The 27,983-nt window shown below is 39.7% G+C and overlaps 1 protein-coding gene across 3 annotated transcripts in view; it reads left to right on the top strand.

Moving 5' to 3' along the window:
• Positions 1-27,983, top strand: part of LOC150084201 (glycogenin-1-like) — a 138,149-nt gene that overhangs the window by 54,780 nt on the left and 55,386 nt on the right. Inside the window, exon 1 of one of the 3 annotated variants that reach the window (XM_090375093.1) lies at positions 79-137. The exons of 1 other annotated variant lie outside the window; for it this stretch is intronic. In XM_090375093.1, coding sequence (XP_090231219.1) covers positions 110-137 — 28 coding nt within the window. In that variant the 5' untranslated portion in view covers positions 79-109. Of the gene's footprint in view, positions 1-78; positions 138-948; positions 1,150-27,983 lie in introns of those variants that run through there. One more of the 3 variants, XM_090375091.1, reaches the window with a different exon arrangement.

The following is a 27,983-nucleotide window of genomic DNA, read 5'->3' as shown; positions in this document are numbered from 1 at the left end:
TTTCAGAAGGTACTAGAAGCATCTGCCTTTCTCGTATAGACGTGCTTTTTTTTTGGTGTGTTTGATGCAGCTCTATAAAGAACGTTAATTGGACTAATTGCAATTCTCAATGTTTTACCTTAGTTCATCTGAAGTAGGTAGGTTTGCATAAACCTTATTCTATTCAATATAATATAATACGTCATAAATGCTGCACTGCTCTTACCACTGCTGTCATAATGAAACTGCCTGCTGCCACCTAAGACTTGCTCTGCTACCATAGTTACCTCTGTATACACGAGGTAACTATGGTAACTGTGGCAGGGAGTTGCGTAATAAATGACAACCCTAACGTTTGAGTGAAAACAAAGCAAGATCCATTTTTGCGCGAATATATTTCATAAAAAAATGTAATGTTTCGTTGGAAAAATGGGAATCAAAGCAAGCTGTTGTTTACGAAGCTTTGTAGGAGAGAACAGACTGAAGATTTTGCGAGACCGTTAAAATACTAAACTTAATGTTCACTTATTGTGTCATGCGTTGCCTGATGTTACAAATAGACCAAAGTACTGTATAGTTATACTGGTTAAATTGATGAGCCCTCAGGGACCAGTTTTAAAAAAAAAAAGCGTTCCGTAATTTGTAGTCTCTTGGAAGCCTGAAACTTAGTTCACGTTACCCTATAACGTCAGATTTTAAAAGAATGATTGCAGAAGATGCCAACAGAAAATCCTTATAAATAGGGGAAAAAAAAAAAAAAAAAAAAAGTACGTAAACAATGTATAAACAACAAATTTTCGTTTATTCATGTAAACAGAAATATCCGCACATTGACCGATATACTTTTTTTTAATCTGAAATACCAAACGACGTTTGGTATTTCAGTTATGATTTCGAGTCAAGTGAATGTCGTAGTCTGTAGAGCTTGCGCGCTCGTGCAATTTATAAATGTTCATCGGCCATAGTTCAAGTCACATTGGTATATTCGCTGTTCTGTTATTCATTGCAATGGATAGACAAGTTAATGTTTTCAGAATTTTTTCGTATATTGCGAGTAAATGGTAATCATGTTATTAACTTTGGGAACTTACGTGTTAGAGAAAGTCTTCTGTTCGGTGTGGAAATACCTTACCTGTAGAACTAGCCGACAAGCCTGTTTGCTGGACCATAGTAAGTTAATTAGAAAATGCACATATCGTCTATCTTTTAAGCGCCCACTTTTCATATCTTCAAACGTTATACTCGATGATTGTGCAGTTAGTATTTAATAAGTGAACAGTACGTCATATATATCAGCGGACTCGTGGATTCTACAAACATTCAACCGAACTAACAATACGAAGCGCAAATAAGGTTTTCCAGACTTAATAAAGTGGAAAACCCATAAACCAACCGGATGCTTTCAGATGAATGAGTTAACTTCTGAAGCATCCTTATTCCTCGAGTTTTCAGTGCAAATTTGTAATTGCTACTATTGCATAAAGAAATTTGGTGTGTAACTTTTGACTTTTAATCTGTTTATTTGAAATTTGTCCATCAGGTAAATTTTTTTTTTTTTTTTTACAATAATAAAGGATTTCATGTTTTAAGTGTCTTTGAATTAATTACAGGGCACAATTTAAAATTGATTTAATATAGTTATAATATGTTAGGTGTTTGAATCCTGATATTAATATTGCTAATTTGTGAATGCAGTAGAAGAAAAAAGGTTCACAAGAAATCTTGAATTTCTTATAGTTTTTATTAGAAAGCAATTAACCATTATCCTTCTCTTGCCAATGCTGTTAATGAGCAGTTCTTAAAAATAAATTTTTACAGGCTAAACCAAGCTGAATTTTTTTTTTTTTTTTTTTATTATTTCAATTTGATGAATAATATGCTGAATGATAACCATTACACAAGTGCGATGTGACAATTTTCATTTTAATAGATAACATTGAAATCTGTCATTCCAGTTGTAATCTTCAGAAAGTAGTTTTCTTTAATTTGCTTGAGAGATGAATAACATAGGATGGGGAGAAGAAGTTTTCAAAATTTATTTGAATGGAATGTGTAGATCTTCTGTAAACAGATGCCCTAAAATTTGATTGCCTTTTATGGGCATTGCACACTGAATTGTTCTAAACATGACAGCCAGAAATTGAGCTTTTATTCATAAACTATAAATGATATTTTTATTTCCAGAAAGCGGTTTGCAAATCAATTTCTATTTTATACATGTAAAGGTATCACATCATCTGGATGAAGTTTGATTATGAATTTTTTGTTGGTTGGAGTGGGAACTGAACATGATTTGGGTTTGCAGGAATGTGAATGTCTGTGTTGCCATCAGTTATGAACTGTCATTGAGTTCTAAATAAAATATACATATGTTGCACAAATATGTTATTAACATATTTGTGTAATAGTGCATTAGTTAATAAATGCATTTTTAAAATTCATATGAAATGAAACCTTTTTCCATAAAATGTTAACATAATATTACAAAACACTTTCTAGTTCATTTCACAAATGTATGTGGTCTCAATTCTAATCTCAACGATGTCCATTTCCACTTGCAGTCTGCCAAATCTCATGTACTTTTTCTTATAGAATCTCAGTTATCAGTTGATTTAACTACTCCTCATCTCAGTTGCCCAAATTATTTGCTGTATGATTCCTTCTGCTTCAAAGGTGGTACTTGTGCATATGTCTGTTCCGATATTCCCTGTCAGAGACTTGGCAATTTGGAATCTTCTCTCTTCGATCTTCTGTGGCTTAAAATCTCTCTACCTCATTCTGTAAAATTCATCTGTTGTCTCTACCGTTCTCCCAACTCCACTAATCACTTGGAGCTCTTTGACTTCCTCTCTTTGCAACTTGACTTTCTCCAGTCCAACTTTCCTAACAGTGATGTAATTTTCCTTGGTGATTTTAATGTTCACAACTCCAGCTGTCTTCTGTTTTCTAGTCACACCAACCCAGCTGGTCAAGTTAGCATTAGTAGAGGCATATAATGCAAGAAAGCAAGCTTATGTAGCATCAGCCAAAAAAAAAAAAAAAAAAAACCCCTCTCCCATTTCACCTCTCCGTGCGTTGAAAATACCTGTCCAGCTTAGCCTTAAATTTATTTAGGCTATCAACTTCCACAACAAAGGATGGTCTGTTTCACCAACCAACTACCCGCTGGCTAAAGGCAAACTTCTGCACATTTATCCTACAACTGTCTTTCCTCAATTTGAATTTATGCCCTCGCAGGCGATTATTCTGAGCTAGAGGAAGAATCCCATCAGCATTGAGCATGATCAAACCATTCAAGGCTTTATACACCTCAATCAGATCACCTTGCAGGTCCTAGTCTCCAGACATAAATTTTCAAAATTTAAGCCTTTCTTCTTAGAGCAACCCTTTGTTTCATTCACTAATCTTGTTGCCCTTCTCTGTACTCGTTCCAACAGCTCTACATCCTTCTTAAAATGAGGCCTCCAGACCTCTATACATGTAAAGGTATCACATCATCTGGATGAAGTTTGATTATGAATTTTTTGTTGGTTGGAGTGGGAACTGAACATGATTTGGGTTTGCAGGAATGTGAATGTCTGTGTTGCCATCAGTTATGAACTGTCATTGAGTTCTAAATAAAATATACATATGTTGCACAAATATGTTATTAACATATTTGGCCACATCAAGGTGTAGCCTGACAATTGCCTTATACAAGGGGAAAATCACCTCCTTATCGCTGCTAGAAAAAATTCCTGTATATCATTGACAAGACACCGAGCTACTGTTGTAGACTGCACTGCTCAGAAAACTTCATATCTACTTTTTAATTACCCCCAGGTGCATTCATGAAGAAATAAGGCTACTTCTATTTGTAGGTTGCAATGGATCACATTCAAGCTGCTAGAACATGTATCAATTTCTATCTCAAGAATACCTGCTCCTATCATACTCTTCATGATCGGCTAAATTACCTGGATGATGCCAAGAAATATTTTAAGTTTCTTGAAACACAGCTTGCAGTGAAGGATGGTGTTAAATTTGGTATTATCTGTTCCAGTTGAACATGTTAGACAATAGTGTGCATCTTTTCTAATGCACAATCTTGTTGATAAAAGCAACTAAGATTAAAAAAAAAAAAAATCAACACAGCTAACTGTAATTTTAAATAATAATTCTGTATTAGTTTTGTATCTCTCTCTCTTTATATATATATATATATATATATATATATATATATATATATAAATAAAGAGAGAGAAAAGTGTGTTACTGAAATAAATAAAAACAGATGAAACAATGGAATTCTGAGAGGTGTTTTTTTTTTTTTTATTTCATGTAATGCTACTTGATGAGCTATTCAAAATATGCCATACCTCTTCTACTGAATTATCAGTCTATTTCAGTAATGTCTGATTTTGTATATTCCTGTTGGGACTGTAGGCAAGATGTACTAATGAATCGTAAACAGTTTGTTTGCTACTTGTAACTACAATCAAGCTTGGGCATATGTGCAAATGGAGACTATAATTGGTGCCTGGCCCAAATGAGGAAAGGCAGGCCTGCCCAGTGAGGCTGTTTGCCTCAAGGCCTGTGCTGGCTCTTCTCACTCCTTAGTGAGATGTCTATTCCCCAACTTGCTTATGAATTTTAAGCAAAAATGCATGCTTCAGTTTTTCTGTGAGGCCTGTTTTAAGATTAAATCCCATTTTTCAAAATAAGTTTTTTTTTTCGCTCTACAATTAGAACAGCTTTTGTCATACTTTGGTCCAAAAACATACTGCTATCAAAATGAGTATAGCTGGGCATGGCACTGACTGGTTGCATCATTACTCAGTGTACATGTGTGTAATTGAATGGGTTAAATATATCAATTCATGAAGTGTCAGTGAATATACTAATTGGTGCGTCCATAGCCAGGTGGGCAGCATACGCTTCTTGATTAGACCAGGGTTTGAGCCTGTGACCACCAAATACGGAGGATGTGGAAAGGTCAGGGAATGACCACTGCATATCCCCAGAGCAATATGGCCTTAGTTGCTAATGCTCCTAAAAAAAAAAAAAAACCCAAAATAACAAAAAAAAAAAAAAAAAAAAAAAAGAATATACCAATTAATTGGCAAATCACTTGATTGATGGAAGATAGTGGTACATGATCCAAAATTTCTCTGATACTACAGCTGCATAAAATTAATCTACTTAAGTTCTTGGTATCAACAAGATGGAGCCATGTGTCATATAGCAAGTGAAACCATGGACATTTTGTATGAGAAGTTCCAAAACAGATTAGCTTGCCTAATAGCATTAGTAGAGGCATTTGATGCAAGAAAGCAAGCTTATGCAGCATCAGCCAAAAAAAAAAAAAAAAAAAAAAACACCCCACTCCTATTTCACCCCTCCGTTCGAAATACCTGTCCAACTGAGCCTTAAATTTATTTAGGCTATCAACTTCCACAACAAGGGATGGAAGTCTCTTCCACCAACCAACTACCCGCTGGCTAAAGACAAATTTCTGCACATCTGTCCTACATCTGTCTTTTCTCAATTTGAATTTATGCCCTCTCAGGTGATTATTCTGAGCAAGAGGAAGAATCCCATCGGCATTGAGCATACTCAAACCATTCAAGGCTTTATACACCTCTATCAGATCACCTCACCGGTGCCTAGTCTCCAGACACTGTAATTTGCAAAACTTAAGCCTTTCTTCGTAAGAGCAACCCCTTGTTCTATTCACTAATCTTGTTGCCCTTCTCTGTACTCGTTCCAGCAGTTCTACATCCTTCTTGAAATGAGGCCTCAAGACCTGTATACAGTACTCAAGGTGTGGCCTGACCATTGCCTTATACAAGGGAATAATCACCTCCTTATCCCTGCTAGAAAAATTCCTGTATATCATTAACAAGACACCATGAGCTACTCTTGCAGCCCATCTGCACTGCTCAGAAAACTTCATATCTGCCTGCACAATTACTCCCAGGTCCTTTTCATTCTCTACCACTGTCAGTGTAGTACCACAGAGTTGATATGTTGCTCTGGGGTTACTGTTTCCCATATGTAGTACTTTACATTTGTCAATATTAAACTTCATTTGCCACCTCTCAGCCTATCTGCTCAACCCTTCCAGATCCTGTTGCAGCAGCATAGTGTCAGTAGTGTCCTTAATAACCCTGCGAATCTTTGTATCGTCTGCAAACTTGGACATTAAGCTTGATATACCATCATCAATATCATATATAAATACAGAAAACAACAATGGACCCAACACTGAACCCTGAGGGACTCCACTAATAACATTAGTCCACGATGAGCAGTGTCCATTGATTACCACTCTATCTTCTCCCCCTCAACCATCCCTTTATCTATAGCACCAATTTGCCTCCAATGCCACACTGCTCCAATTTGTGCAGCAGTCTTCCATGTGCAACAGTATCAAAAGCCTTTCTAAGATCCAAATATATAATATCAAAGTTATTCCCTGCATCCAGTTCTTTTGTGAGTGCATCATATTATCCAATCTTATTATCCATTGCTTACTTCCTTTGCTGCCTCCTTTAATATAACTGGATAGATCTCACCCACCCCGGGTGCATTTTTTATGTTTATCCTCAACAATTTTTCCTCCACTTTCCTCTCAGTTATTACAAAATCATCTAGCTCACTGCCAGAGTTTACTTCACCTCTGGAATTCCCCTTCCTGAATAACTCCTCATGTGTGATTGTAGATCCAAAATACTCATTTAGTTTGTTAGCCACCTGAGCAGGATCCTCAACTGTTGAACCATCAATATCCAGTGGACCAATCTGATTCATCCCTTTCCTTCTAGAGTTTACATAGGTAAAGAACTCTTTTCTGTTTTTCTTTGCATCCTTTGCCAAGGATTTCTCATAATCTGCCTTTGCCTTCCTAATGTCCTTTGTGACTTGGTTACAGACCAGCTTATATCCGTCATAGGCTTCCATGTCACCCATTAATTTATATGTATCCCATGCATTTTTTCCCTCTACCATATGTCTCATTAGTTCATCTGACATCCATTTAGGCCTAAACCTTGAACAATATTTCTTAGTTGGTATGTAAAGCCTAGTAGCTTCCAAGATAAGTTCTTTGAATGCTTCCATTTTGAATTTGCTGTTGGTAAAATCTTCAGTTGGTCCCACTGTATAGAATTTAAATACTGTCTCAGACCATTGTAGTTGCCTTTACAAAAGCAAAAACCTTTCCCTTTACCTCTGATGGTAGTTACCTCTTTGAGTAAATCCCACTTCAGCACACTCTGATCACTGCCACCTAGTGGTTCTTTTATCTGCAGATTCTTAATGCATGAAGAATCACTACTAATAATCAGATCAAGAGTATTACTTCCTCTAGTTGCCTCCCGAACATGCTGATGTAGAAAACAATCATCCAATAAATCCACAAAAGCCTTGCTAGTGTGTGAGTGACCAACCCACAAATTCCAGTCAATATCTGGGAAATTAAAATCCCACATAAGACTTTCTGATTTACTGGCCCACTATTTCCCTGTACAGTTTCTTATTATACTCATCAGAGTCATTATGCCTATAGCACACTCCTACTCTCAATTTTGATCTCCCAATGCTTATGTCACACCAAACTGACTCAACACTGCACTGTCCAGCGATGTCAACTGGCTTCACTTCCTTGGATTTTGTGTTTCTTAACTAATAGCATAACCTCTCCTCCCTTCCTATCTGTCTATCCTTTCTGTACACATTGTACTCCCCAAATTCCAGTTCTGCATTCCCTCTATTAATAGAAACAAACTAGCTGCCACAATCTCCATTTTTAGTGGCACTAGATTTCTTTCTGTCAAGTTATTTGAAGGACATAAATCTGTCATCCCATGGAAATGATAATCAGTGAACACAAAGTTGTGATGAGTCAAGGTGCACATTTATCAGTCAATTTTCATAATTAATGTAATAATAAATTTAAATTAAAAAAATAATATTTTAGAAAAAATGGCAGAATAAAAATCCCTGCACTTCTTTCACCAAATCGTGTGTTCTAATAGATTATATATTATTTGGTAATTAACAATCAAGTATCTAGGTTTTCTGCTGGTTGATTGTAAGACGCCCAAGCTATAGTGCTTATTAGTAAAGCACAGCTGGCTTTAGCACAATTATATTTTTATTTGTTATTGCAAAAACAAAAAATATCTGTATACATAATAATGAAATTTTAAATTACACTATATTTAAATTTTATTATTGTATTATATTTTAAATCATTCTTTTTTTTTTTTTTTTTTTTTTTTTACCACAACAGCTTTTGTGTGAGGACTGTGCAACTCTTGTTACTCATTTGATTGACTGAAAGTCCTACGTGATGTACAGTTCAGTTATATAGCTGTACATGTAACATAGCACCTAAAATCCTATTGAGTCAATAGAATTTTACGTGTTCTGGTGCTCTGTTACAAGTATTTCGCTGTCATATTACCTTGCGTCACATAATTTGTAATGCAAAGTTAGAGGGCTGGATAAAATGTGTTGTGGGTGGGGTCATGTGAATATTATGTAAGTATGTATATTTTCATATAAGTAATGCAACTTGGTTTGAATTAGAGCATTCTCATTATGTAATAATAGGGAGTGGGTTCAGAAAAAAAGTTCTATAATTCATTGATGGTACAAGTTCACCAGTGTTGCATTTCAATTTTTTGTAATTCTCTTCATTTGTTGATACTTGCACAGTTAGTCTATGACCATATTGCGAGAGACTGAATATCCATCAAAATTATTTGCTGATCTCTCCCTGCTTCCTGTAAATGCAAAGAGTTCTTTACTTATGTAAAGAACATATGTAACTTTTACTTATGTAACTTATGTAACAGCAAAGAGTTCTTTACTTATGTAAACTCTAGAAGGAAAGGGATGAATCAGATTGGTCCACTTGATATTGATGGGTCAAGTGTTGATGATCCTGCTCAGGTAGCTAACAAACTAAATGAATATTTTGCATCGACATTCACACATGAGGAGTTATTCAGCGAGGGAAATGCCAGAGGTGTATTCAACTCTAGCAGTAAGCTACAGAACCTTGAAATAACTGGGAGTAAAGTGGAGGAGAAACTGTTGAAGATAAACACAAGAAAGGCACCCGGGGTGGATGGGATCTATCCAGTTATATTAAAGGAGGCAGCAAAGGAAGTAAGCAAACCCTTAGCCATAATTATGAGAGCTTCCTTGGACTCAGGGGAGGTACCCATAGACTGGAAATGTGCAAATGTGACCCCAATTCACAAAGGACGATCAAAGGCTGACACAAGTAATTATAGACCTGTGAGCTTAACTTCTGTTCCAGGAAAATTAATGGAGGCAGTGGTTAAAGAAGCACTGCAGGATCATTTAGACAAGACTTCAGTTATAGCTCAGACACAGCATGGTTTTGTTAAGGGGAAGTCTTGCCTGACCAACCTGATTGGATACTATGATGCAGTCACAAAAGAACTGGATGCAGGGAATAACTTTGATATTATATATTTGGATCTTAGAAAGGCTTTTGATACTGTTGCACATGGAAGACTACTGCACAAATTGGAGCAGTGTGGCATTGGAGGCAAATTGGTGCTATAGATAAAGGGATGGTTGAGGGGGAGAAGATAGAGTGGTAATCAATGGACACTGCTCATCGTGGACTAATGTTATTAGTGGAGCCCCTCAGGGTTCAGTGTTGGGTCCATTGTTGTTTTCTGTATTTATATATGATATTGATGATGGTATATCAAGCTTAATGTCCAAGTTTGCAGACGATACAAAGATTCGCAGGGTTATTAAGGACACTACTGACACTATGCTGCTGCAACAGGATCTGGAAAGGTTGAGCAGATGGGCTGAGAGGTGGCAAATGAAGTTTAACATTGACAAATGTAAAGTACTACACATGGGAAACAGCAACCCCAGAGCAACGTATCAACTCTGTGGTACAACACTGACAGTGGTAGAGAATGAAAGGGACTTGGGGGTGGTTGTGCAGGCAGATATGAAGTTCTCTGAGCAGTGCAGACGGGCTGCAAGAGTAGCTCATGGAGTATTGTCAATGATATACAGGAATTTTTCCAGCAGGGATAAGGAGGTGATTATTCCATTGTATAAGGCGATGGTCAGGCCACACCTAGAGTACTGTATACAGGTCTGGAGGCCTCATTTCAAGAAGGATGTAGAGCTGCTGGAGAGAGTACAGAGAAGGGCAACAAGATTAGTGAATGGAACAAAGGGGTGCTCTTACGAAGAAAGGCTTAAGTTTTGCAAGTTACACTGTCTGGAGACTAGGCACCAGCGAGGTGATCTGATAGAGGTGTATAAAGCATTGAATGGTTTGAGCATGCTCAATGCTGATGGGATTCTTCCTCTTGCTCAGAATAATCACCTGAGAGGGCATAAATTCAAATTGAGGAAAGACAGATGTAGGATAGACGTGCGGAAATTTGCCTTTAGCCAGCGAGTGGTTGGTTGGTGGAACAGACTTCCATCCCTTGTCGTGGAAGTTGATAGCCTAAATAAGTTTAAGGCTCAGCTGGACAGGTATTTTGAACGAACAGAGGGGTGAAGTGGAAGTGGTTTTTTTTTTTTTTTTTTGGCTGATGCTGCATAAGCTTGCTTTCTTGCATAAAATGCCTCTGCTAATGCTAAATGCAAATAGTTGATCTACTGTATATACATATTAGATACTTTTATTATATAAACAGTGGTGGCTCATGACTCTGATGTATGGGGGTGCTGCTTCTTAAAGTTACATTAAATTGCCTTGTTTATAAGACATGTAGACATAGATGGTAATAATAGTAAGCAGGTTAAAAATGCTACAAAACATTAACTGGACACTTACCATTAATAGACTTGGGTAATCTTTTTATTTTATTTAAAAATAAAATCCATTCTTCGCTTTTTATTTGTTAAAAATTAACTTTTTCATTCAAGTTTGGTGCACACTGTTCAAATCGGCACTACTCGCTCCATAGTTCCTTTTGACTCTTTTTATCACCTCTAAATTGCGTATTGGAAACTTGCCAACTAAGCATTGACTCAACCACTGGGACCTAAATGTGAACTGTGTAGCGCACAGTTCCACCTATGGTTAAACTTCAAAGTTGACAACGATCTCTGTTTTTATTCGTTTATTATTGAAATGATTATTGGAAATAGAGGATGAGTATACTATATGCGGGACCTGCTAATAAAAATATTCATTGTGTTTCATTGTTCTTCACAAAATTTCATATAACTCTGTTGACTGTATATTTAGATTTAAAAAGCTGGGGGTGCTGCAGTTCTACAGTGACTACCAAAGAGCTGCCCCTGGGTATAAACATACTTGCATTGCCTTCTACTGCTAGTTTTGCCAATAATTGTTTAAATTTGTAATGACAGTTTCTGATGTCCTTTAGTTTTGTAATGAAAATTTGGTACATGAGGTTTTGGAGGTTTTTTTTTATTTTTTTATTTCATTCATCTATTTTAAAGTGCTTTCAGTTTTCACACTTAATGGATTGAAGGATAAAATGACATGTATACAGGGTGTCTCAAAAATATAGGTACAAACGTTTAGGGGAGGTAGGTAACATCTAAAGGAATGTGAATCGCATAGGAACCCATAACTGGAATCGTCACGGGGAAAGTAGTAGCAGAGGCACAAGAAGCAGAAATGACACAAGACAGTAATTAGTGGCAAACATTTATTTGACATAATATTAACAATGGTGTATGAGATGGATGCATTTCATGATGTTATAACAGATGCTCAAAGGTTCCACTATGAGACACGATGCATGCGTGACACCGACGCAGCATGGATTGGCGGACACAGTCAAACACACCTGGAGTTTCTTTGACAGTAGCAGCAGTGCAGACGAGTCTTGCCACGAGATCCATTTCCACAGGCAATTCATACACGATAGATTTGAGCCACCCCCCCCCACACACACACACAGAAAGAAATCAAGGCTCGATAAATCAGGTGAGTGTGGGAGCCAGGCAACGGCCAATCCATTGACGCCCAAAACGCCTGTTCAAATGGTCACAAACACACCTTCCATAATGGGCCGGCGTCCCGTCATGTTGAAACCAAATGTGTCCCACATTTGCTGAAACATCGTCAAGTAACCGTGATAGAACTTGTTCAAGAAAGATCCAATATTTAGCGGAGTTCATGTGGGATGGTAACAGGTATGGGCCGACTAAGCAGTACCTGCCCACACATTTATTGCGAAGCGATGTTGTGCCGCATGGGGGCGCACACCGTGTGGGTTGTTGTGAGCCCACACATGAGCATTGTGCTGATTGAATAAGCCTTCCCGAGTGAAATAAGCCTCATCCATGAACAAAACATAGGCTGGAAAATTCAAGTCTTGAACACTTTCTTGGAGAAACCACTACGCAAAAGCTACACATGCAGGATGATTTTGAGGGAGCAGTAACTGAACCTTTTGGAGATGAAAGGGGTGTAAGGAATTGTCATGCCAGACACGCTGTACACTGCAATCCTGAGGCAACAGCATGTGTGCTGGTAGTAGGATTATTCTGGATGGCATTCAACACACTTTCTTCCATGGCGGGAGTTCACATTGAACGTGGTCTGCCCGCACTACTCCTGTTACCTCTAAATGACCCATAATTGCACAGATTTTGTTTGCACACGCCCAAACAAACGGTGGTCCGGTATATGTCTGTCTGGGAAGCGTTCTCCATAAATTCGTTGAGCAGCTCGTCCATTGCCCTATGCTAATCCATACACTAGGTGCATGTCTGCCAGCTCATAGTTCGTATATCGATGCATGCTCTTCGTGCGGTGACTACTGCTTGAATTAGTGAGCCAGAAATTTTCCCTCTCGTGAACTGATGAACAGGGCCGTCTACTGACTTACGGTGACATTCCCGGTTATGGATTCCTATGCGATTCACATTCCTTTAGATGTTACCTACCTCCCCTAAATGTTTGTACCAATATTTTTGAGACACCCTGTATACACCGTATGCGAACACTGGCTCTCCTTTGGTCCCCATCGTCTTCCAGTCCATACAGACAGTAAATTTTCTTGTTTTTGCCCCTCTCTTATTGATTTTATTTTTCATTGTATTTATTTATTTATTTTTAAAGTTTATTTATTCTTTTATTCTTCCTTTTGGTCTCTGTTGCATCGGCTATGATGTATACATATACTTTTTACGTGTACATCATAACAGAGACCTGGCCTAGTGTGGTGGCTCCTACGATTTTTGCTGCCAACCCCTTTGATGAAGTAGTTAAAGCCCTAGGACCAACAGCTTTAGGTATTTACCATAATCATACCTATGTTAATTTTATTTCAGGTAATTTGTTTTTTGCATACAGGATCTCTTAATTATTCCATGGTTATTACACCTGATATCTCAACTCCCCTACCAAATACACAAATAATAACGTGTGTGTGTGTGTGTGTTTATATTTTAAAGGTAGCAACAGTTTAAAATATTACTAATAATAGAAATAATAATTATGGACCTGGGACACTACTATATGCAGAAAGTACCCAATGACAATTTCTACATAAGTTAGTAGTCGTGAAGGGTAATGTGCTAACGTTACTTGACTGGTAACGCTGGTTATGGAGAACAAAGGGAGAACAGAACTGTGATCGCAATCATGGTAACAAAGCCGTGAGCTAAGAGAAATAGGAAGTAATAATGATTAATAAGAAATAATAAGCATAACTTAGTGCTGTTCATCCTGTGATTTCAGTGCCTTTTTCGAGGGCCAGTCACCGAAATCAAAGGAGAAAACGGCAATAAGCAGGTATAGCCTCTGTTTCTGACATGAAATATAGCCCCACATGGTATACTAGGAAGTAGGTAAGGTTTGTTTAACTTTAATATTGATAATGCAGTGTTGTATTTCATGGCTGACCCGACAGAGGCTGGAAGTAAAGAATAACAAAAATAAAAAGCAAGGAAGGGATAACTTACATCCAGTAAGAGAATAACAAGATTAAAAAGCAAGAAAGGGATAACAGTTCAGATCGCTATGACCACATGTAAGTTATCACTTTCTTGCTTTTTAATCTTGTTATTCTCTTACTGGATGTAAGTTATCCCTTCCTTGCTTTTTATTTTTGTATTCTTTACTTCCAGCCTCTGTCGGGTCAGCCATGAAATACAACACTGCATTATTAATATTAAAGTTAAACAAATTATTTTAACTGACCTAAACCATTTATTTATACAAATTATTTTAACTGATTTAAACAAACCTTACCTACTTCCTAGTATACCACGTGGGGCTAGCCGACCGGGCTAGCCAAGTGGGTAAAGTACCTGCCCGGCAACCCAAAGGTCGCGGGTTCGATTCCCGCCTCGGGCTTGGATCAAAGTACTGCAAAAACCTTGGGAGGTGCAATATGGCCACAGAAGCCAATGCGCCAACAACTACCAAATCAAAAAAAAAACCACGTGGGGGCTGTATTTCATGCCAGAAACAGAGGCTATACCCACTTATTGCCATTTCCTCCTTTGATTTCGGCAACTGGCCCTCGAAAAAGGTGCTGAAATCATAGGACGAACAGCACTAAGTTATGCCTTCTTGATTAGACCGGGTTCGAGCCCATGACCACCAAATACGGAGGATGCGGAAAGGTTAGAGAATGACCACCGCACATCCTCGGATCAATATGGCCTTAGATGCTAATGCTCCTAAAAACCAAACAACAACAACAACTAAGTTATGCTTATTATTTCTTATCAATTATTACTTCCCATTATCTTAGCTCCCTGCTTTGTTCACCGTGATTGCGATCACAGTTCTGTTCACCCTTTGTTCTCCGTAACCAGCGTTACCAGTCAAGTAACGTTAGCACATTTAAAGAGGGCGCTGACTCTTTAAAAATTACAGCTGTGAATTACAGGCTCCGAAAAAGCGATGTGTTTGCCTTTTTATTTACGTAATTGTTATTTTATATTGTACTTTGGCGCCTCCGTAGCCAGGTGGGCAGGAGCAGTAGTGTGTAGCACACGCTTCTTAATTAGACCGGAATTCGAGCCTGTAACTATCAAATACGGAGGATGCAGAAGGTCAGGGAATGACTACCGCATATCCCCAAGCCCGGATAAAGGGCGAGGGTTGGCGTCAGGAAGGGCATCCAGCCGTAAAAATTGCATGCCAAAACAATAAAAAAACGCTGACCCCATATAAGAGTCCAAATGGATTAACAACTAATGAAATCGACTTCATCCTCACTAACAGAAGATATATTGTGAATGATGTTACCGTCCTGAATAAGGTAAATGTTGGAAGTGATCACAGAATGGTAAGATGTACACTTGATATAGATGTAGGAAAGGAAAAAAATGACTAGAGTAAATAATACAAAGGTCTTTGAGATAACAGAGGAGGAGAAAAAGCAGTATGTACTGGAACTTAAGAACAAGTTTGAGCTTTTGCAGACTGCTCAGGACCAAGATATCGATGAGGAATACTATAACTTTCTGAAAGTGATAAAGCCCAAGAAACCTATAGGGAAAAAGAAATCCAAAGAAGAAAAAATTAGTTAAGAAACACTTGTCATGATGAACCGAAGACGACAAATGAAGAGCAAGAAAAACACTGACAGGGAGAAAATTGAGTATACTGAGTTATGCAAAGCCATTAGAAAGAGACTCAGAGGACATAAGAAGATTTAACACAAGAAAAGTAGAACAAAAATTAAGGGAAAACAGAGGATTTAAATCAGCAGCCATGAGCAGTAATACAGAAAGACAAATGAAACTGAAGAATAGCGATGGTGTACTTATAAACAGCAGAGAAGGCATAATTCAAATAGCAGAAGACCACTATAGAGAATTATACAAGGAACGAGGGTATGATGCCAGCAGTGGGGAAGATGGATTGCAATGTAGCAACACATACGACATACCCGATATTCTTCCTGATGAGGTAGAACATGCATTGAAGAATCAGAAAGCCCCGGCGGAAGATGAAATTACTGTAGAGTTGTTAAAATTGGGAGGAGGAGACAACACAAAAACTGGCAAGGCTCTTCACAAAGTGCATTAGAAAAGGTGTGACGCCTAAGGAGTGGAATAATGCAATCATAGTTTTGCTGCATAAGAAAGGAGATAAATCAAAAATTGGAAATTATAGACCAATTAGCTTGTTATCCAACATCTACAAGTTGTTCACAAGAGTCATTACTAACAGATTAGAAAGAATACTTGATGAGAATCAACCGAAAGAGCAAGCTGGCTTTAGGACAGGATTCTCAACTATGGATCACCTTCACGTAATATCATAGCTAATGGAGAAAGCAAATGAATATAAAACACCATTATGCCTGGCATTTGTGGATTATGAAAAGGCATTTGACTCCATACAGCATAAGGCAATGTTTCGGGCACTGGAAAGACAAGGCATAGATACCCCATATATTATGATTTTGAAGAAAATATATGAGAGTGCTACCTCCTTTATTAGACTAAACAAAGACAGTAGCAAATTTAAAATCGAGAAAGGAGTTCGACAAGGAGACAATATCTCCGAAGCTGTTTACTTCTACCCTTGAGGAAGCTTTCAGAAGATTAGACTGGTCGCAGAAAGGAGTCAATGTGAACGGAGAGTACCTAAACCATTTACGATTTACAGATGACATTGTGATTATAAGCCACGATCCCAAAGAATTAGAGGAAAATCTTAATCAGTTATGCACAGTTAGTAAGGATTTTGGACTAAAGATGAATATGGCTAAAACAAAAGTAATGATGAACAAGTATGCCACAGAAAGGGAAATAATGATTGAAGGAGCAGTAATTGAAAAGGTGGAGTCATATACTTATCTGGGACAAGTTATTAGCTGTAATAATGATAAATGGCTGGAAGTCAAGAGAAGAATAAATTTTGGATGGATAGCATTCAGGAAATATAGTCACATACTGAAGAGCAATATCCCAGTTTGTTTGAAACGTAAAATAATGAACCAATGTATACTCCCCACCATGACTTATGGAAGTGAAACTTGGGCACTCACCAAAAGAATGGAAGAGAAGCTGAGAACTACACAGCGAAGAATGGAACGAATTATATTGGGAATCAGAGTGTTAGATAAGAAGAGAAACACATGAATTAGGCAGCAAACTCAAGTAAAGGACATTCTAAACACAAGACAAAACTAAAGAACTAAAATGGTCTTGGGCAGGACACATAGCTCGAAGACATGATGGACTAAGAAAATAACAGAATGGTACCCAAGAGAAGCTAAGAGAAAACCTGGAAGAGAACAACGGAGATGGACAGATGAAATTCATGAGTTTGTGGGTAGTAAATGGATGGCCATTGCACAAAACAGAAGGAACTGGAAAGTTGCTGGAGAGGCTGTCATCCTGCAGTGGATTGAAAATGGCTGATGATGACCCCATATATAATGGGAAAAAGCAAGGACCAAAAATAAAAAAAAAAAATTTTATGTTGTACTTTATACGGAGTCTTATAGTTCTAGTTACGCTGGTTATTTTTAACTTCTTCTTCTTCTTCGGTCCTTAGCTGGCAGCTGGGGGAGGCGGTTGGCCACGCAACCAGTATGCTGCTGTAGGTGCCGCAGGGTTTCGGACTTGCTCTGTGATGTTCTTCCATACCTTACGATCCATGGCTTCAGTCCTGGCCTGGTTAAGGTCGAGACGTCTGCTCTTCAAGTCATCTTCCACTTGCTTGGCCCACGTTTTCCTAGGCGCGGTCCGTTGGATGCTCCATTGGGTGGGTCGTTGTCTCCAAAGGAGTGTGGATGGTATTCTGTTTGTGCCCATTCTACATACGTGGCCAAACCATCTGAGCCTTCGCTTCTGGATTTGGTCGGCAATGGTTGGTTGCTGTTGGCATCTGGCGCGGATGGTATCATTAGTGATGCCGTCGCGAAGAGAGATGCCCAAGATCTGCCGCAGGCATCGCATTTGGAATACCTCAAGTTTGTTCAAATCTAACTTGAGACAAATCCATGTTTCCGATCCGTAAAGAAGAATGGGCAGGATCAAAGTCTGGAAGAGTCGCATTTTAGTCTTTGTGGAAATGTTGGTCCTCTTCCACAGACACCATTTGAGCGAGGCGAACGCAGTGGCCGCCTGTCCAATTCTGCTGTGGATTTCCATGGTGGATGCAACTTTCTTTCCTGGACCAGCGACCCAAGGTATTTAAAGTCCTGCACTTGCTCGATCTGGACGCCTTCGAGATAGATGGTGGCTTGCGACCCATCTGTTGTCAGGGCCTTTGTCTTACCAGCATTGATCTTCAAACCGTATGGCCGGGAAATGCGGGCAATGTCGTAGAGGATGTCCGTGGCTTCAGCGTCGTCACCGGCAAGGATAGCACTATCATCAGCAAACATCAGGTCAGTCACATAGTGATCCTTGTCATATTGTATGCCCTGTCTGTTTCTGAATGCTTGCCTCATAATGGCGTCGACCATGATGTTGAAAAGCAACGGGGAGGCTACATCCCCTTGGCGGACTCCAGTTTGGATGGTAAATTCCTCAGATAAATCATTCTGGATGCGCACCTGGCTGGTTAAACCGTTGTATGCAGTTTGGAGGAGTGTGATGACTTTTCGAGGTACATGTTCAACCTCTAGTAGTTTCCATAAGGCAGGCCGGTGGACACAGTCGAAAGCAGACTTAAAGTCAATGAAAACAATGACGGTTCGCTGTCCACACCGGATCCTCTCCTCCATCAGCTGACGAATGGCAAAGATTTGATCACAGCATCCTCGCCCGGGTCTAAATCCTGCCTGTTCTTCTCGACTGGTTTGCTCGCGATGTTTTTGCAGTCTTGACTGGATGATCTTCATAAAGACCTTTCCGATGATGGAAAGGAGGCTGATGCCACGGTAGTTCTTGCAGTCCCGGTTATCACCTTTCTTGTGGATCGGTACGATAATGGCTTTCCTCCATGTTAACGGAATTTGTTCAGTGCACCAGATGGTTTTGAGGAGTGAGTGTAGTCGGCGAAGCAGTACATCTCCCCCGGCTTTGATCGCTTCTGTGGTGACTTGGTCCACTCCTGGTGCCCTGCCATTCTTCAGGGATTGTATGGCTGCTTTCACTTCTTCTACTGTAGGCTCAACATCGACCATGGAGACCTCAGGGGGGTCGATCGAGAGTGCTGTTGCTGGCGGTCCCTGAGGTGGGTTGTGATTATACAAAGCTTTGAAGAATTCACTCCACCGTTGCAGGCATTCGGATGGTGATCGCACGAAGGTCCCATCAGCATTCTTGATGTTGTCACTAGTCAATTTGGTCTTTCCACTCAGACATCTGAGGGTGCGGTAGAGAGTGCGGTACTCGTTTTTGGATGCCGCCACTTCAAGATCGTCTGCCACTTGGTTCCAGTATGCTTCTCTTTCTGCTGTCATTCTTTGTCGGACTTCTCGGTTTAGCTGCCGGTACCGTTCAAAGTCGACCAACTTTGCCTGTTTCCGTTTGTCCACGAGGTCGAGGCACTCGTCTGATATCCATGGTTGCGTTCGACGTCGGGCAGGTGGACATAGGGGCTTGGCACATTCCAGGATGGCATCAGAGATCTGCTTTTCTTCTTCATTTATATCCTCGCGCACAGCCAGCATCTCGAAGCGGTTGGATAGGGCGATCTGATATGCCTGTTTGTTGGCAGCATTCATTAGCTGCCTCCAGTCCAGCTTGGCTGACCGAGATGATCTTTTTGCATGCCGTAATTTGAGCTGCACCTTAGCCCGGATGAGGTAGTGATCAGATCCGCAATCAGGTCCCCTCATGGCACGAACGTCCATGAGTGATGAGCGAAATCTGGCATTGATCAAAATGTAGTCCAGGATTGCTGAGTCCTTGCCAGATGGATTTCGCCATGTAAGTTGATGTTTTTGAGGGTGCTGGAAATGGCTGTTTCCAATGATCAGGTTGTTAGATGCGGCAAAGGACAACAAACGTAAGCCGTTGTCATTGATCTTCCCATGATATTTTTAACTTAGATAGTGTTTGTAGATTACTACTTAATATACGTAAAACCGTTATTTCGTTCAAATCTTGCAGCCATTGTTTTTGTATAAAGTGGTAGGGAATTCAAATTTTTAATTGTGTTAACTAGGTAGCTCTAATGTATAATTAAATAGTGTAATAAGCATCACTGTTTCTATTAGATAGCTTAGTATTGACATTTAATATATTAAATTTATTGATCTTATTAATTTAAAATATCATTCCCCAGACTAGAGCAGCAAAGCAACGGGCATAAAGTGGTAGGAGTGCGGTGACTCGGGGGGAGAACTGAGGTGGGGGGGGCGATTCTCCAACGCATCACAGCCTAAAAAAATGTGCAACTTGGGAAATGTTTGCTTGACTCTCTGGAACAGAACATGATATTGCCATGGGGGATGTCTTTTTGTGTGTGTGCACGATGTAAGGAGTGTAAGGAAATCAGGTGACAACTCAGCATTGTTATGGGCCTATATGAGAGCTTGAATGAAAGGGGTGGATGCCCTCGAAGCATCTAAATTGTGGGGCCCATCAAGCTCTCAGCTGCCCACATCAACACCAGAGCTTGCAGTTGGTCATCGCGCGACACAGCGGCAACCCCCACGGCAGAATACGCTGGTCCCACAGGAACTAGTAGTTGTTGGTAACTCTGTCAAGGAAATGGGCAACATGCTATGTAAAAAGGATAGGTGGAACAGGACCAGGGTATGTCTGCCAGGGGTAAAGGTTGATGACTTAGAGCGGGGATATCATCTTTTAAGGGCACAAAAGGTGATATAGTTGTACACGTTGGCACTAATGATATTAAGAGTAGGAGACCGGAAGAATTACTTAACAAGTACAGGTCACTGTTGAACAAAAGCCGTGAACTAGGGTTGAATTTGAAAGTGTCTGCAATTCTGCCCAGATATGATAGCTGGGAGTATATGATGAGAGCCTTATTGATCAATTCGGCCCTGGAAAGATTGTGCAAGGCTCAAGGGATAGAATTTTTTTCAGCCTTGTCTGTACTTGTTAAGAGGAGAGACTGCTTCTGCAGGGATGGGATAGACTTAAATAGAAAGGGTGCAAGAATATTTGCTGATGCTATCAAGGCAGTATTAGGTGGGTCGGAAAACTGCTAGCTTGGGGGGGAATACAAGGACTAATAGTTTAACAGTAGCCGTAGGCAGAGGTGAAGGTGATTCTTGCACAACTTCTATTAGAATAAGTAGTGACCTGGAGCGAAGGGTGTTGGGGGTTTCAGGGATGGATGGCAGTCATCGTGAAATAGGTGGGTATATGAGATGAGTTAGGGTAAATAGGAATAGGTGCATGTATGCTTGCATGTATACCAATGCTAGAATTATAGTAAATAAATTTGATGAATTTGAAGTGTTGGTCAAGACATCAAAGGCCGATATTGTTGGGATAGCAGAGATGTGGTGTCACCCAGACATAAGGAATGCAGAACTGGAATTTGGGGAGTACAATGTGTACAGATAGGATAGGAAGGGAGGAAATGTTATGCTGTTAATTAAGAAAACCATAAAATCAAAAGAAGTGTACCCAGTTGATATAGATGAACAGTGCACTGTTGAGTCAGTTTGGTGTGACATAAGCACTGCGAAAGCAAAAATAAGAGTAGGAGTGTGTGTTATAGGCCTAATGACTCGAATGAGTACAATGAACAATTGTACAGAGAAATAGTGGGCTAGTAAATCAGAATGTCTTATAATGGGGGATTTTAACTTCCCAGATATTGACTGGAACTTGTGGGTTGGGCACTCACAGACTAGTCAGACTTTTGTGGATTTATTGGATGATTGTTTTCTCCAGCAGCATGTTTGAGAGGCAACCAGAGAGAGTAATACTCTTGATGTGGTTATCAGCAGTGATCATTCGTGTATTAAGAATTTTCAGATAAAGGAACCACTAGGTGGCAGTGATTAGTGTACTGATGTGGGATTTACTTAAAGATTTAATTACCATCAGGGGTTAAAGGAAAGGGTTTTTGCTTCCGTAAAGGTGAGTACAGGTTCCGTAAAGGTCTCAGACAGTTTCTAAATTCTGTACAGTGGGATCAACTGACGATGTTACCAACAGTAAATTCTAAGTGGGAAGCATTCAAGGAATTAATCGTGGATGCTACTAAAAGTTTCATACCTATTAAGAAATATTGTTCAAGTTTTAGGCCTAAATGGTATTCAAATGAACTAATGAGACTTGTAACAGAGAAGAAAAATGCATGGGATGCATATAAATTATCAAGCGACTCAGAAGCCTATGGCAGATATAAGCTAGTCTGTAATCAGGTCACAAAGGAGGTTAGGCAGGCGAAGGCAGATTATGAGAAATCTTTGGCCAAAGATGCTAAATAAAACAGCAAGGATTTCTTTACTTATATAAACTCTAAAAGGAAGGGGTTGAATCTGATTGGTCCACTTGACATTGATGGTTCGACTGTTGATGATCCTGCTCAGACAGCAAACAAACAATGAGTATTTTGCATCTACATTCACACGTGAGGAATTATTAAGGTTTGAAAATGGCAGAAGGTTATCAAATTGTAGCAGAATACTTAATGATTTTGTAATAACTGAGAGCAAAGTGTTGCAGAAATTGTTAAAGTGTAAAGTGTGTTTAGGGTCAAGCGGCACCAGGGGTTTCCCCCATCTCCGCGTTGTTTACATTGTGGGTTAAAGTTAAACATAAGAAAAGTACCTGAGGTGGATGGGATCTATCCAGTTATAGTAAAGGAGGTGGCAACGCAACTAAGCAAACCCTTAGCCTTAGTCCGTGGGAACCTCAGGGGAGGTTCCCACGGACTGGAGATGTGCAAATGTATCCCCAATTCACAAAGGGGATCGAAGGGTGACAAGAGTAATTACAGATCAGTTAGTTTAACTTCTGTTCCGGGTAAAATAATGGAGTCACTGGTTAAAGATGCATTGCAGGATCATCTAGACAAGACTGTAGCAATAATTCAGACACAGCATGGGTTTGTTAAGGGAAAGTCTTGTCTGACAAATTTGATTGCTATTATGATGTGGTTGCAAAGGAACTGGATGCAAAAAATAATTTTGATATTATATATTTGGATTTCAGGAAAGCTTTTGAAGACTTACGCATGGAAGACTATTGTACAAATTGGAGCAGAATGGTATTAAGGCTAAGTTGCTACAATGGATAAAAGGATGGTTGAGTGGTAGAAGACAGAAGGTGGTAATCAATGGGTGCTGCTCTTCGTGGACTAATGTTATTAGTGGAGTCCCACAGGGTTAGGTGTTGGGTCCACTGTAGTTTTGTATATTTATCAATGATATTGATGAAGGTATATCAGGCTTAGTGTCAAAATTTGCAGATGATACAAAGGTTGGCAGGGTTGCTACTGCAACAGGATCTAGATAATTTGGGCAGATGGGCTAAGAAGTGGCAACTGAAGTTTAACCTTGACAAATGCAAAGTATTGCATATGGGTAGAAGTAACCCCAGAGAAACGTACCAACTGTGTGGTACTACACTTAAGGTGGTAGAAAATGAAAAAGACCTGGGAGTAATTGTGCAGTCAAATATGAAGTTTTCTGAGCAATGCAGACAGGCTGCCAGGGCAGGTCATGGGGTTTTGTCAATTATATATAGGAATTTTGCTAGCAAGGAAAAGGAGGTGATTGTCCCTCTGTATAAGGCAATGGTCAGGCCACGCCTTGAGTACTGCATACACGTCTGGAGGCCTCATTTTAGGAAGGATGTCGATTTGCTGGAGCGTGTACAGAGAAGGGCAACAAGATTGGTGAGGGGAATGAAGGGATCCTCTTACCAAGAGAGGCTTAAGTTCTGCAAATTGCAGTGGCTGGAGACTATGCACCTGCGTGGTGATCTGATTGAGGTGTATAAGGCCTTGAATGGGTTGAGCACGCTGAATACTGATGGGATCTTTCCACTTGTTCAGATTATGAACCTAAGGGGGCATATTTTCAAATTAAGAAAAGGTAGAATAGATGTGTGGAAATTTGCCTTTAGCCAGCGGGTGAGGTGCCTCCGTAGCCAGGTGGGAAGGAGCAGCAGTGCGTAGCACATGCTTCTTGATTAGACCGGGGTTCGAGCCCGTCTCCACCAAATACGGAGGATTCGGAAAGGTCAGGGAATGACCACCGCATATCCCGGAGCAATATGGCATTAGTTGCTAATGCTCCTAAAATCCAAATAACATACAAACAACAGCCAGCGGGGTGGTTAATTGCTGGAACAAACTTCCATCTGTTGTGGAAGTTGATAGGTTGAATAAATTTAAGGAGGAATTGGACAGGCATTTGCTGGGAATGGTGTGTTTTTTTTTTTTTTTGGGTGATGCTGCATAAGCTCATACTTGCTTTCTTGCATCACATGCCACTACTACCCTTCACGATTACTAACTTATATATTTTTTATTATTTATTTATTTTTTTCTCACTCATTCATCTTTTTCTCACACATCAGGGGGGGGGATGCATTGATGTGTAGTGTAAATTTAAATACTAATTATTTAGTTATGGTGCAGGCCAAGTCGCAAGTTTTTGCAGGCCAGAGGAGAATGCAGTGATAGTGTTGTGTTAGTAAATGTTTGTTAGTATATATAAAGTAATGCAAGTTATTTTTAACTTTGTATTCTTTTGGCCAATTACATTTGCTCTTCCACTCATTCCCATTCACTCTCTTTCCCTCATGCTAGGTCACTCTTCCTTTCATCAAAACTGCCATTTATTCCCTTTTATCATAATTCCTAGTTCACCAAGTGCCCAGCTTATTCATTCTGTCTTTCATTCTACATTGCATCCACTTGCTACTAGTTTACTGATATTTTTCAGCTAATCTGCTTCCCTGGCTGCCTGTACATCTCCCTCCCCTACATGGTTACTTATTTGGTGTGGGGCCCTAAGTTCCTACACATGGCACGGTAGTCGTGGGGAGTTTTGTCATGTCAGGTTTCTGTCAGGGTGCAGAATTCTGCTATGCTGACAGTTTTTTTTTTTTTTTAAGTCATCGTCTGGGCGTTGTGGGGAACTTGGGGTAATTTTAACTATTGATTATTGTTCAGTTTCTGGTGGGATGAATTGCCATTCTTCGGATAGTTCTACACATTTCAAATACTTTGTGTGAAAGATGTAAAGGCTTTATAATTTTCCTCCTTCTATGATGAACAAATGTTCTTCTCCCCTGGGAAGGGGTCCAATCTGTGCTATTAGCCCTGTTCTGGGGATATCATAAATTATACAATCATATAGAATGTGCACATGTGGCAAGAGTCTTCACTCTTGCCACATGTGCAGTTTGGGTCATCAGTCATCCCTAAGGAGGAGGTTAGTTTCGGTTTTTGGGAGCTGTGACCTGTCAATATAAATGTTGCAAAAAGTTCAGGGGGCATACCACTTAGGTGGCTTTGGGCTAACAATTTCCATCCATGGCAGAAACCTTTTGTTAACCAGACCTCTGGTTTCCTGCTCCCACTTTGTTTGCCATAGCTCATGGAGCTTTGTGGCTATTCTTTTTCTTTCAGCATTGAAGTGTTGGTTGTACCAATGGCTATCCCTAGAAATTGTGTGGGTATGCCCATTTTAAATCTATAATATAAGCCTCTTTTGGCTACTTACTGTGGGAGAGCTGCGGCCAGCAACCGTAGTGCGGGTGTGCTTACTGTGCGACATGCTCTGGTAATAGTGAGAAGTATTGTCCTTTGTGTTGATTCTAATTTATTCCTATTTCTTACTATGGCTGAGTGGGTGAACCATGCACTGGCTCTGGCTCCATAGGTGATAACAGGTAGGAACATTGCTTGGTATATGATTGCCAGGGTCTTTCTTTTTAGCCCCCAGTTTGCTCGACTCATCCTGGCAGTCATACTTGCATAATTTCTCACTTTCTTCACCAAGTGGATCAAATGGGGATAAAAAGTTAATTTTGAATCAAAAACCACTCCGAGATATTTTAGTTCTTTTACCATTTTATAGTGGTTGTTTTAATTTTGATTTGTGGACTTATGTCCAAATTGCCTTTTAGAAGTATTTGTTTGGTTTTTTTTCAGGCGATATTTTGAGCATGTGCATTTGTGCCCCCTCCTGCAACTGCAAGAGGACAGCATTTGATCTTTGCTCTACAACCACTCGCATGTTACCTTTTATAAGGAAAATCATGTAAAGGCCAGGCTTTCTACGGGGCCCAGATCCAAGGCCAGAAATTCGTCCAGAACATTGTTCCAGAAGAAAGGGTCAAGGATTGAACCCTGCAAGCAGCCTTTATTCACAGGGTGTGTCAATTCCTGGAACCTTGTGCATACTGAGACACTTCTGTCTGTAAGGTAGTTGTTTATTACCTTATAGAGGTTTTGTGGGGCATTGTCCTGGTGGAGTCTCCTTAGGACACTAGGCCACCAGAGCGAGTCAAATGCCCCAGAAAAGTCAATGGAAATTGCCAGCATATATTTCTCCTCTTGAGTTTTTAACTGTTGTCAGTAGGTGGTGTATGGCATCCTCTGTAGAGTTGCCCTGCTTAAAACCATACTGATTGTTGCAATGTAAACCTGCTTCTGTGTAGTATTGAGCTAATCTACTATATATTAGTCTTTAATATATTTTCCCTAGTACAGGGAGTGGGGCTATTGGTCTATATGATTTGGGATCAGTAGGCGGTTTCTCGGGGTTTTTGAGAATTAATCTTAACACAGCTTTTTTCCATATTTTTGGGAACAATATACCTTCTATCATACAGTTATTATATAGTGCTATTAACTTTTCTGGTGCTATTTCTGCTAATTTTTTGATAATCTCAACCTTTAAGAAGTCAAAGCCTGGGCATTTTTTGGTTTTAGATAGTGCTATTTTTAAGTCTTGTATAGTAAACAGAGGTTCAATATTGGCTTTGTCATATTCAGTGTTTTCTTTTATGTCTAGCTGGGTGGGGGAAAGTTCTCCTCGTTTCAGTCTGATTAGGATGTTATTTACAGAATCTGCCCAACACAAGGTTGGAGTTCCAACTGGTTTGACAGTAGTTTCCAAGACATCTCTTGGCAGCTTGTTGGTCACTATTCTGTAAACAGCTCCCTAAGGGTTATTGTTTCCAGCAGTTCCCACCAAGTTCCTCCAGCATTCCTTGTTTCTTTTGCGGTCTGTATACTAATTCCTGAGAGATTCTATAAGAATCTCTATGAGGCGGATGCACTGAGAGATTCTATAAGAATCTCTCAGTGCATCCGCCTCATTTTGTGGCCAAGATGTTCTGGCTCTGAAAATTTCTCCTTGCCTGGTGCACCCTTCTCCTGAGTCAGTTCAGGGCATGACCAGAGGACTGCCTGCTTCCTCTTTTTTTCCTGTGGGATAGACAGGTTTGCTGTTTTTGTTAAAATGTTTGCCATATTCAGTGCTTGCTCGTCCGGGCAACAGTTGCCCGATCTAGACCACTCATTTTCCTGTTTTTGCAGCTCAGCTGCTGTATGTTCTGCAAAAATCTGCCAATTTGCCCTTTTGATATCCAACAAAGAGTGTTGGGTTATTTGTAATTGCCAGTTTAGTTTGAAGGTGATAGCTCCATGATCTGATGTGGTCCAAGCTGGCTGGACACAAGTCTGTAATTTTATAGGCTATTGAATTGGTGGCAAGAGTGACATCAATGTCACTCTCCCACATGGTACTGCTAAAAGTTGGTAAGTTATTAGGTTGATTTATCACTTGAAATGGTGAGGTGGCTATAAAATCTGACAATACCTGAGTTAGAAGAAAAGTGGGATGCAAGCAGGTGAGCTTTATATTTAACTGAGGTGGCAATAGACACATCAGGTTTTAAGAGAGGTGGGAGTACAGATGGGCAAAAGTTGTGGCCAATAGCCTTCATCAAGAGACCAGAATCCTTGACTACTGTTTGGACAAGAGAGAAAATTTTTTTCTATTCTTAGTCTTTTCAAAATCTAGTTTGTACTGATGAATAACTGCTTTACAATTGTGAGCTTTGGTGTAGGCAGAAAATGAACATAGAGATTTGGATACATGCCAGTTGTGATATGCAACATCTTGAATTCCCTTAGCACATTT

Source organism: Mastigoproctus giganteus, chromosome 6 (genome assembly GCF_048544385.1).
Source record: "Mastigoproctus giganteus isolate SK-2022 chromosome 6, ASM4854438v1, whole genome shotgun sequence".
Lineage (NCBI taxonomy): Eukaryota > Metazoa > Arthropoda > Arachnida > Uropygi > Thelyphonidae > Mastigoproctus > Mastigoproctus giganteus.
Note: the sequence above shows the minus strand (reverse complement) of the source record. Positions and strands in the feature narration are given on the sequence as shown.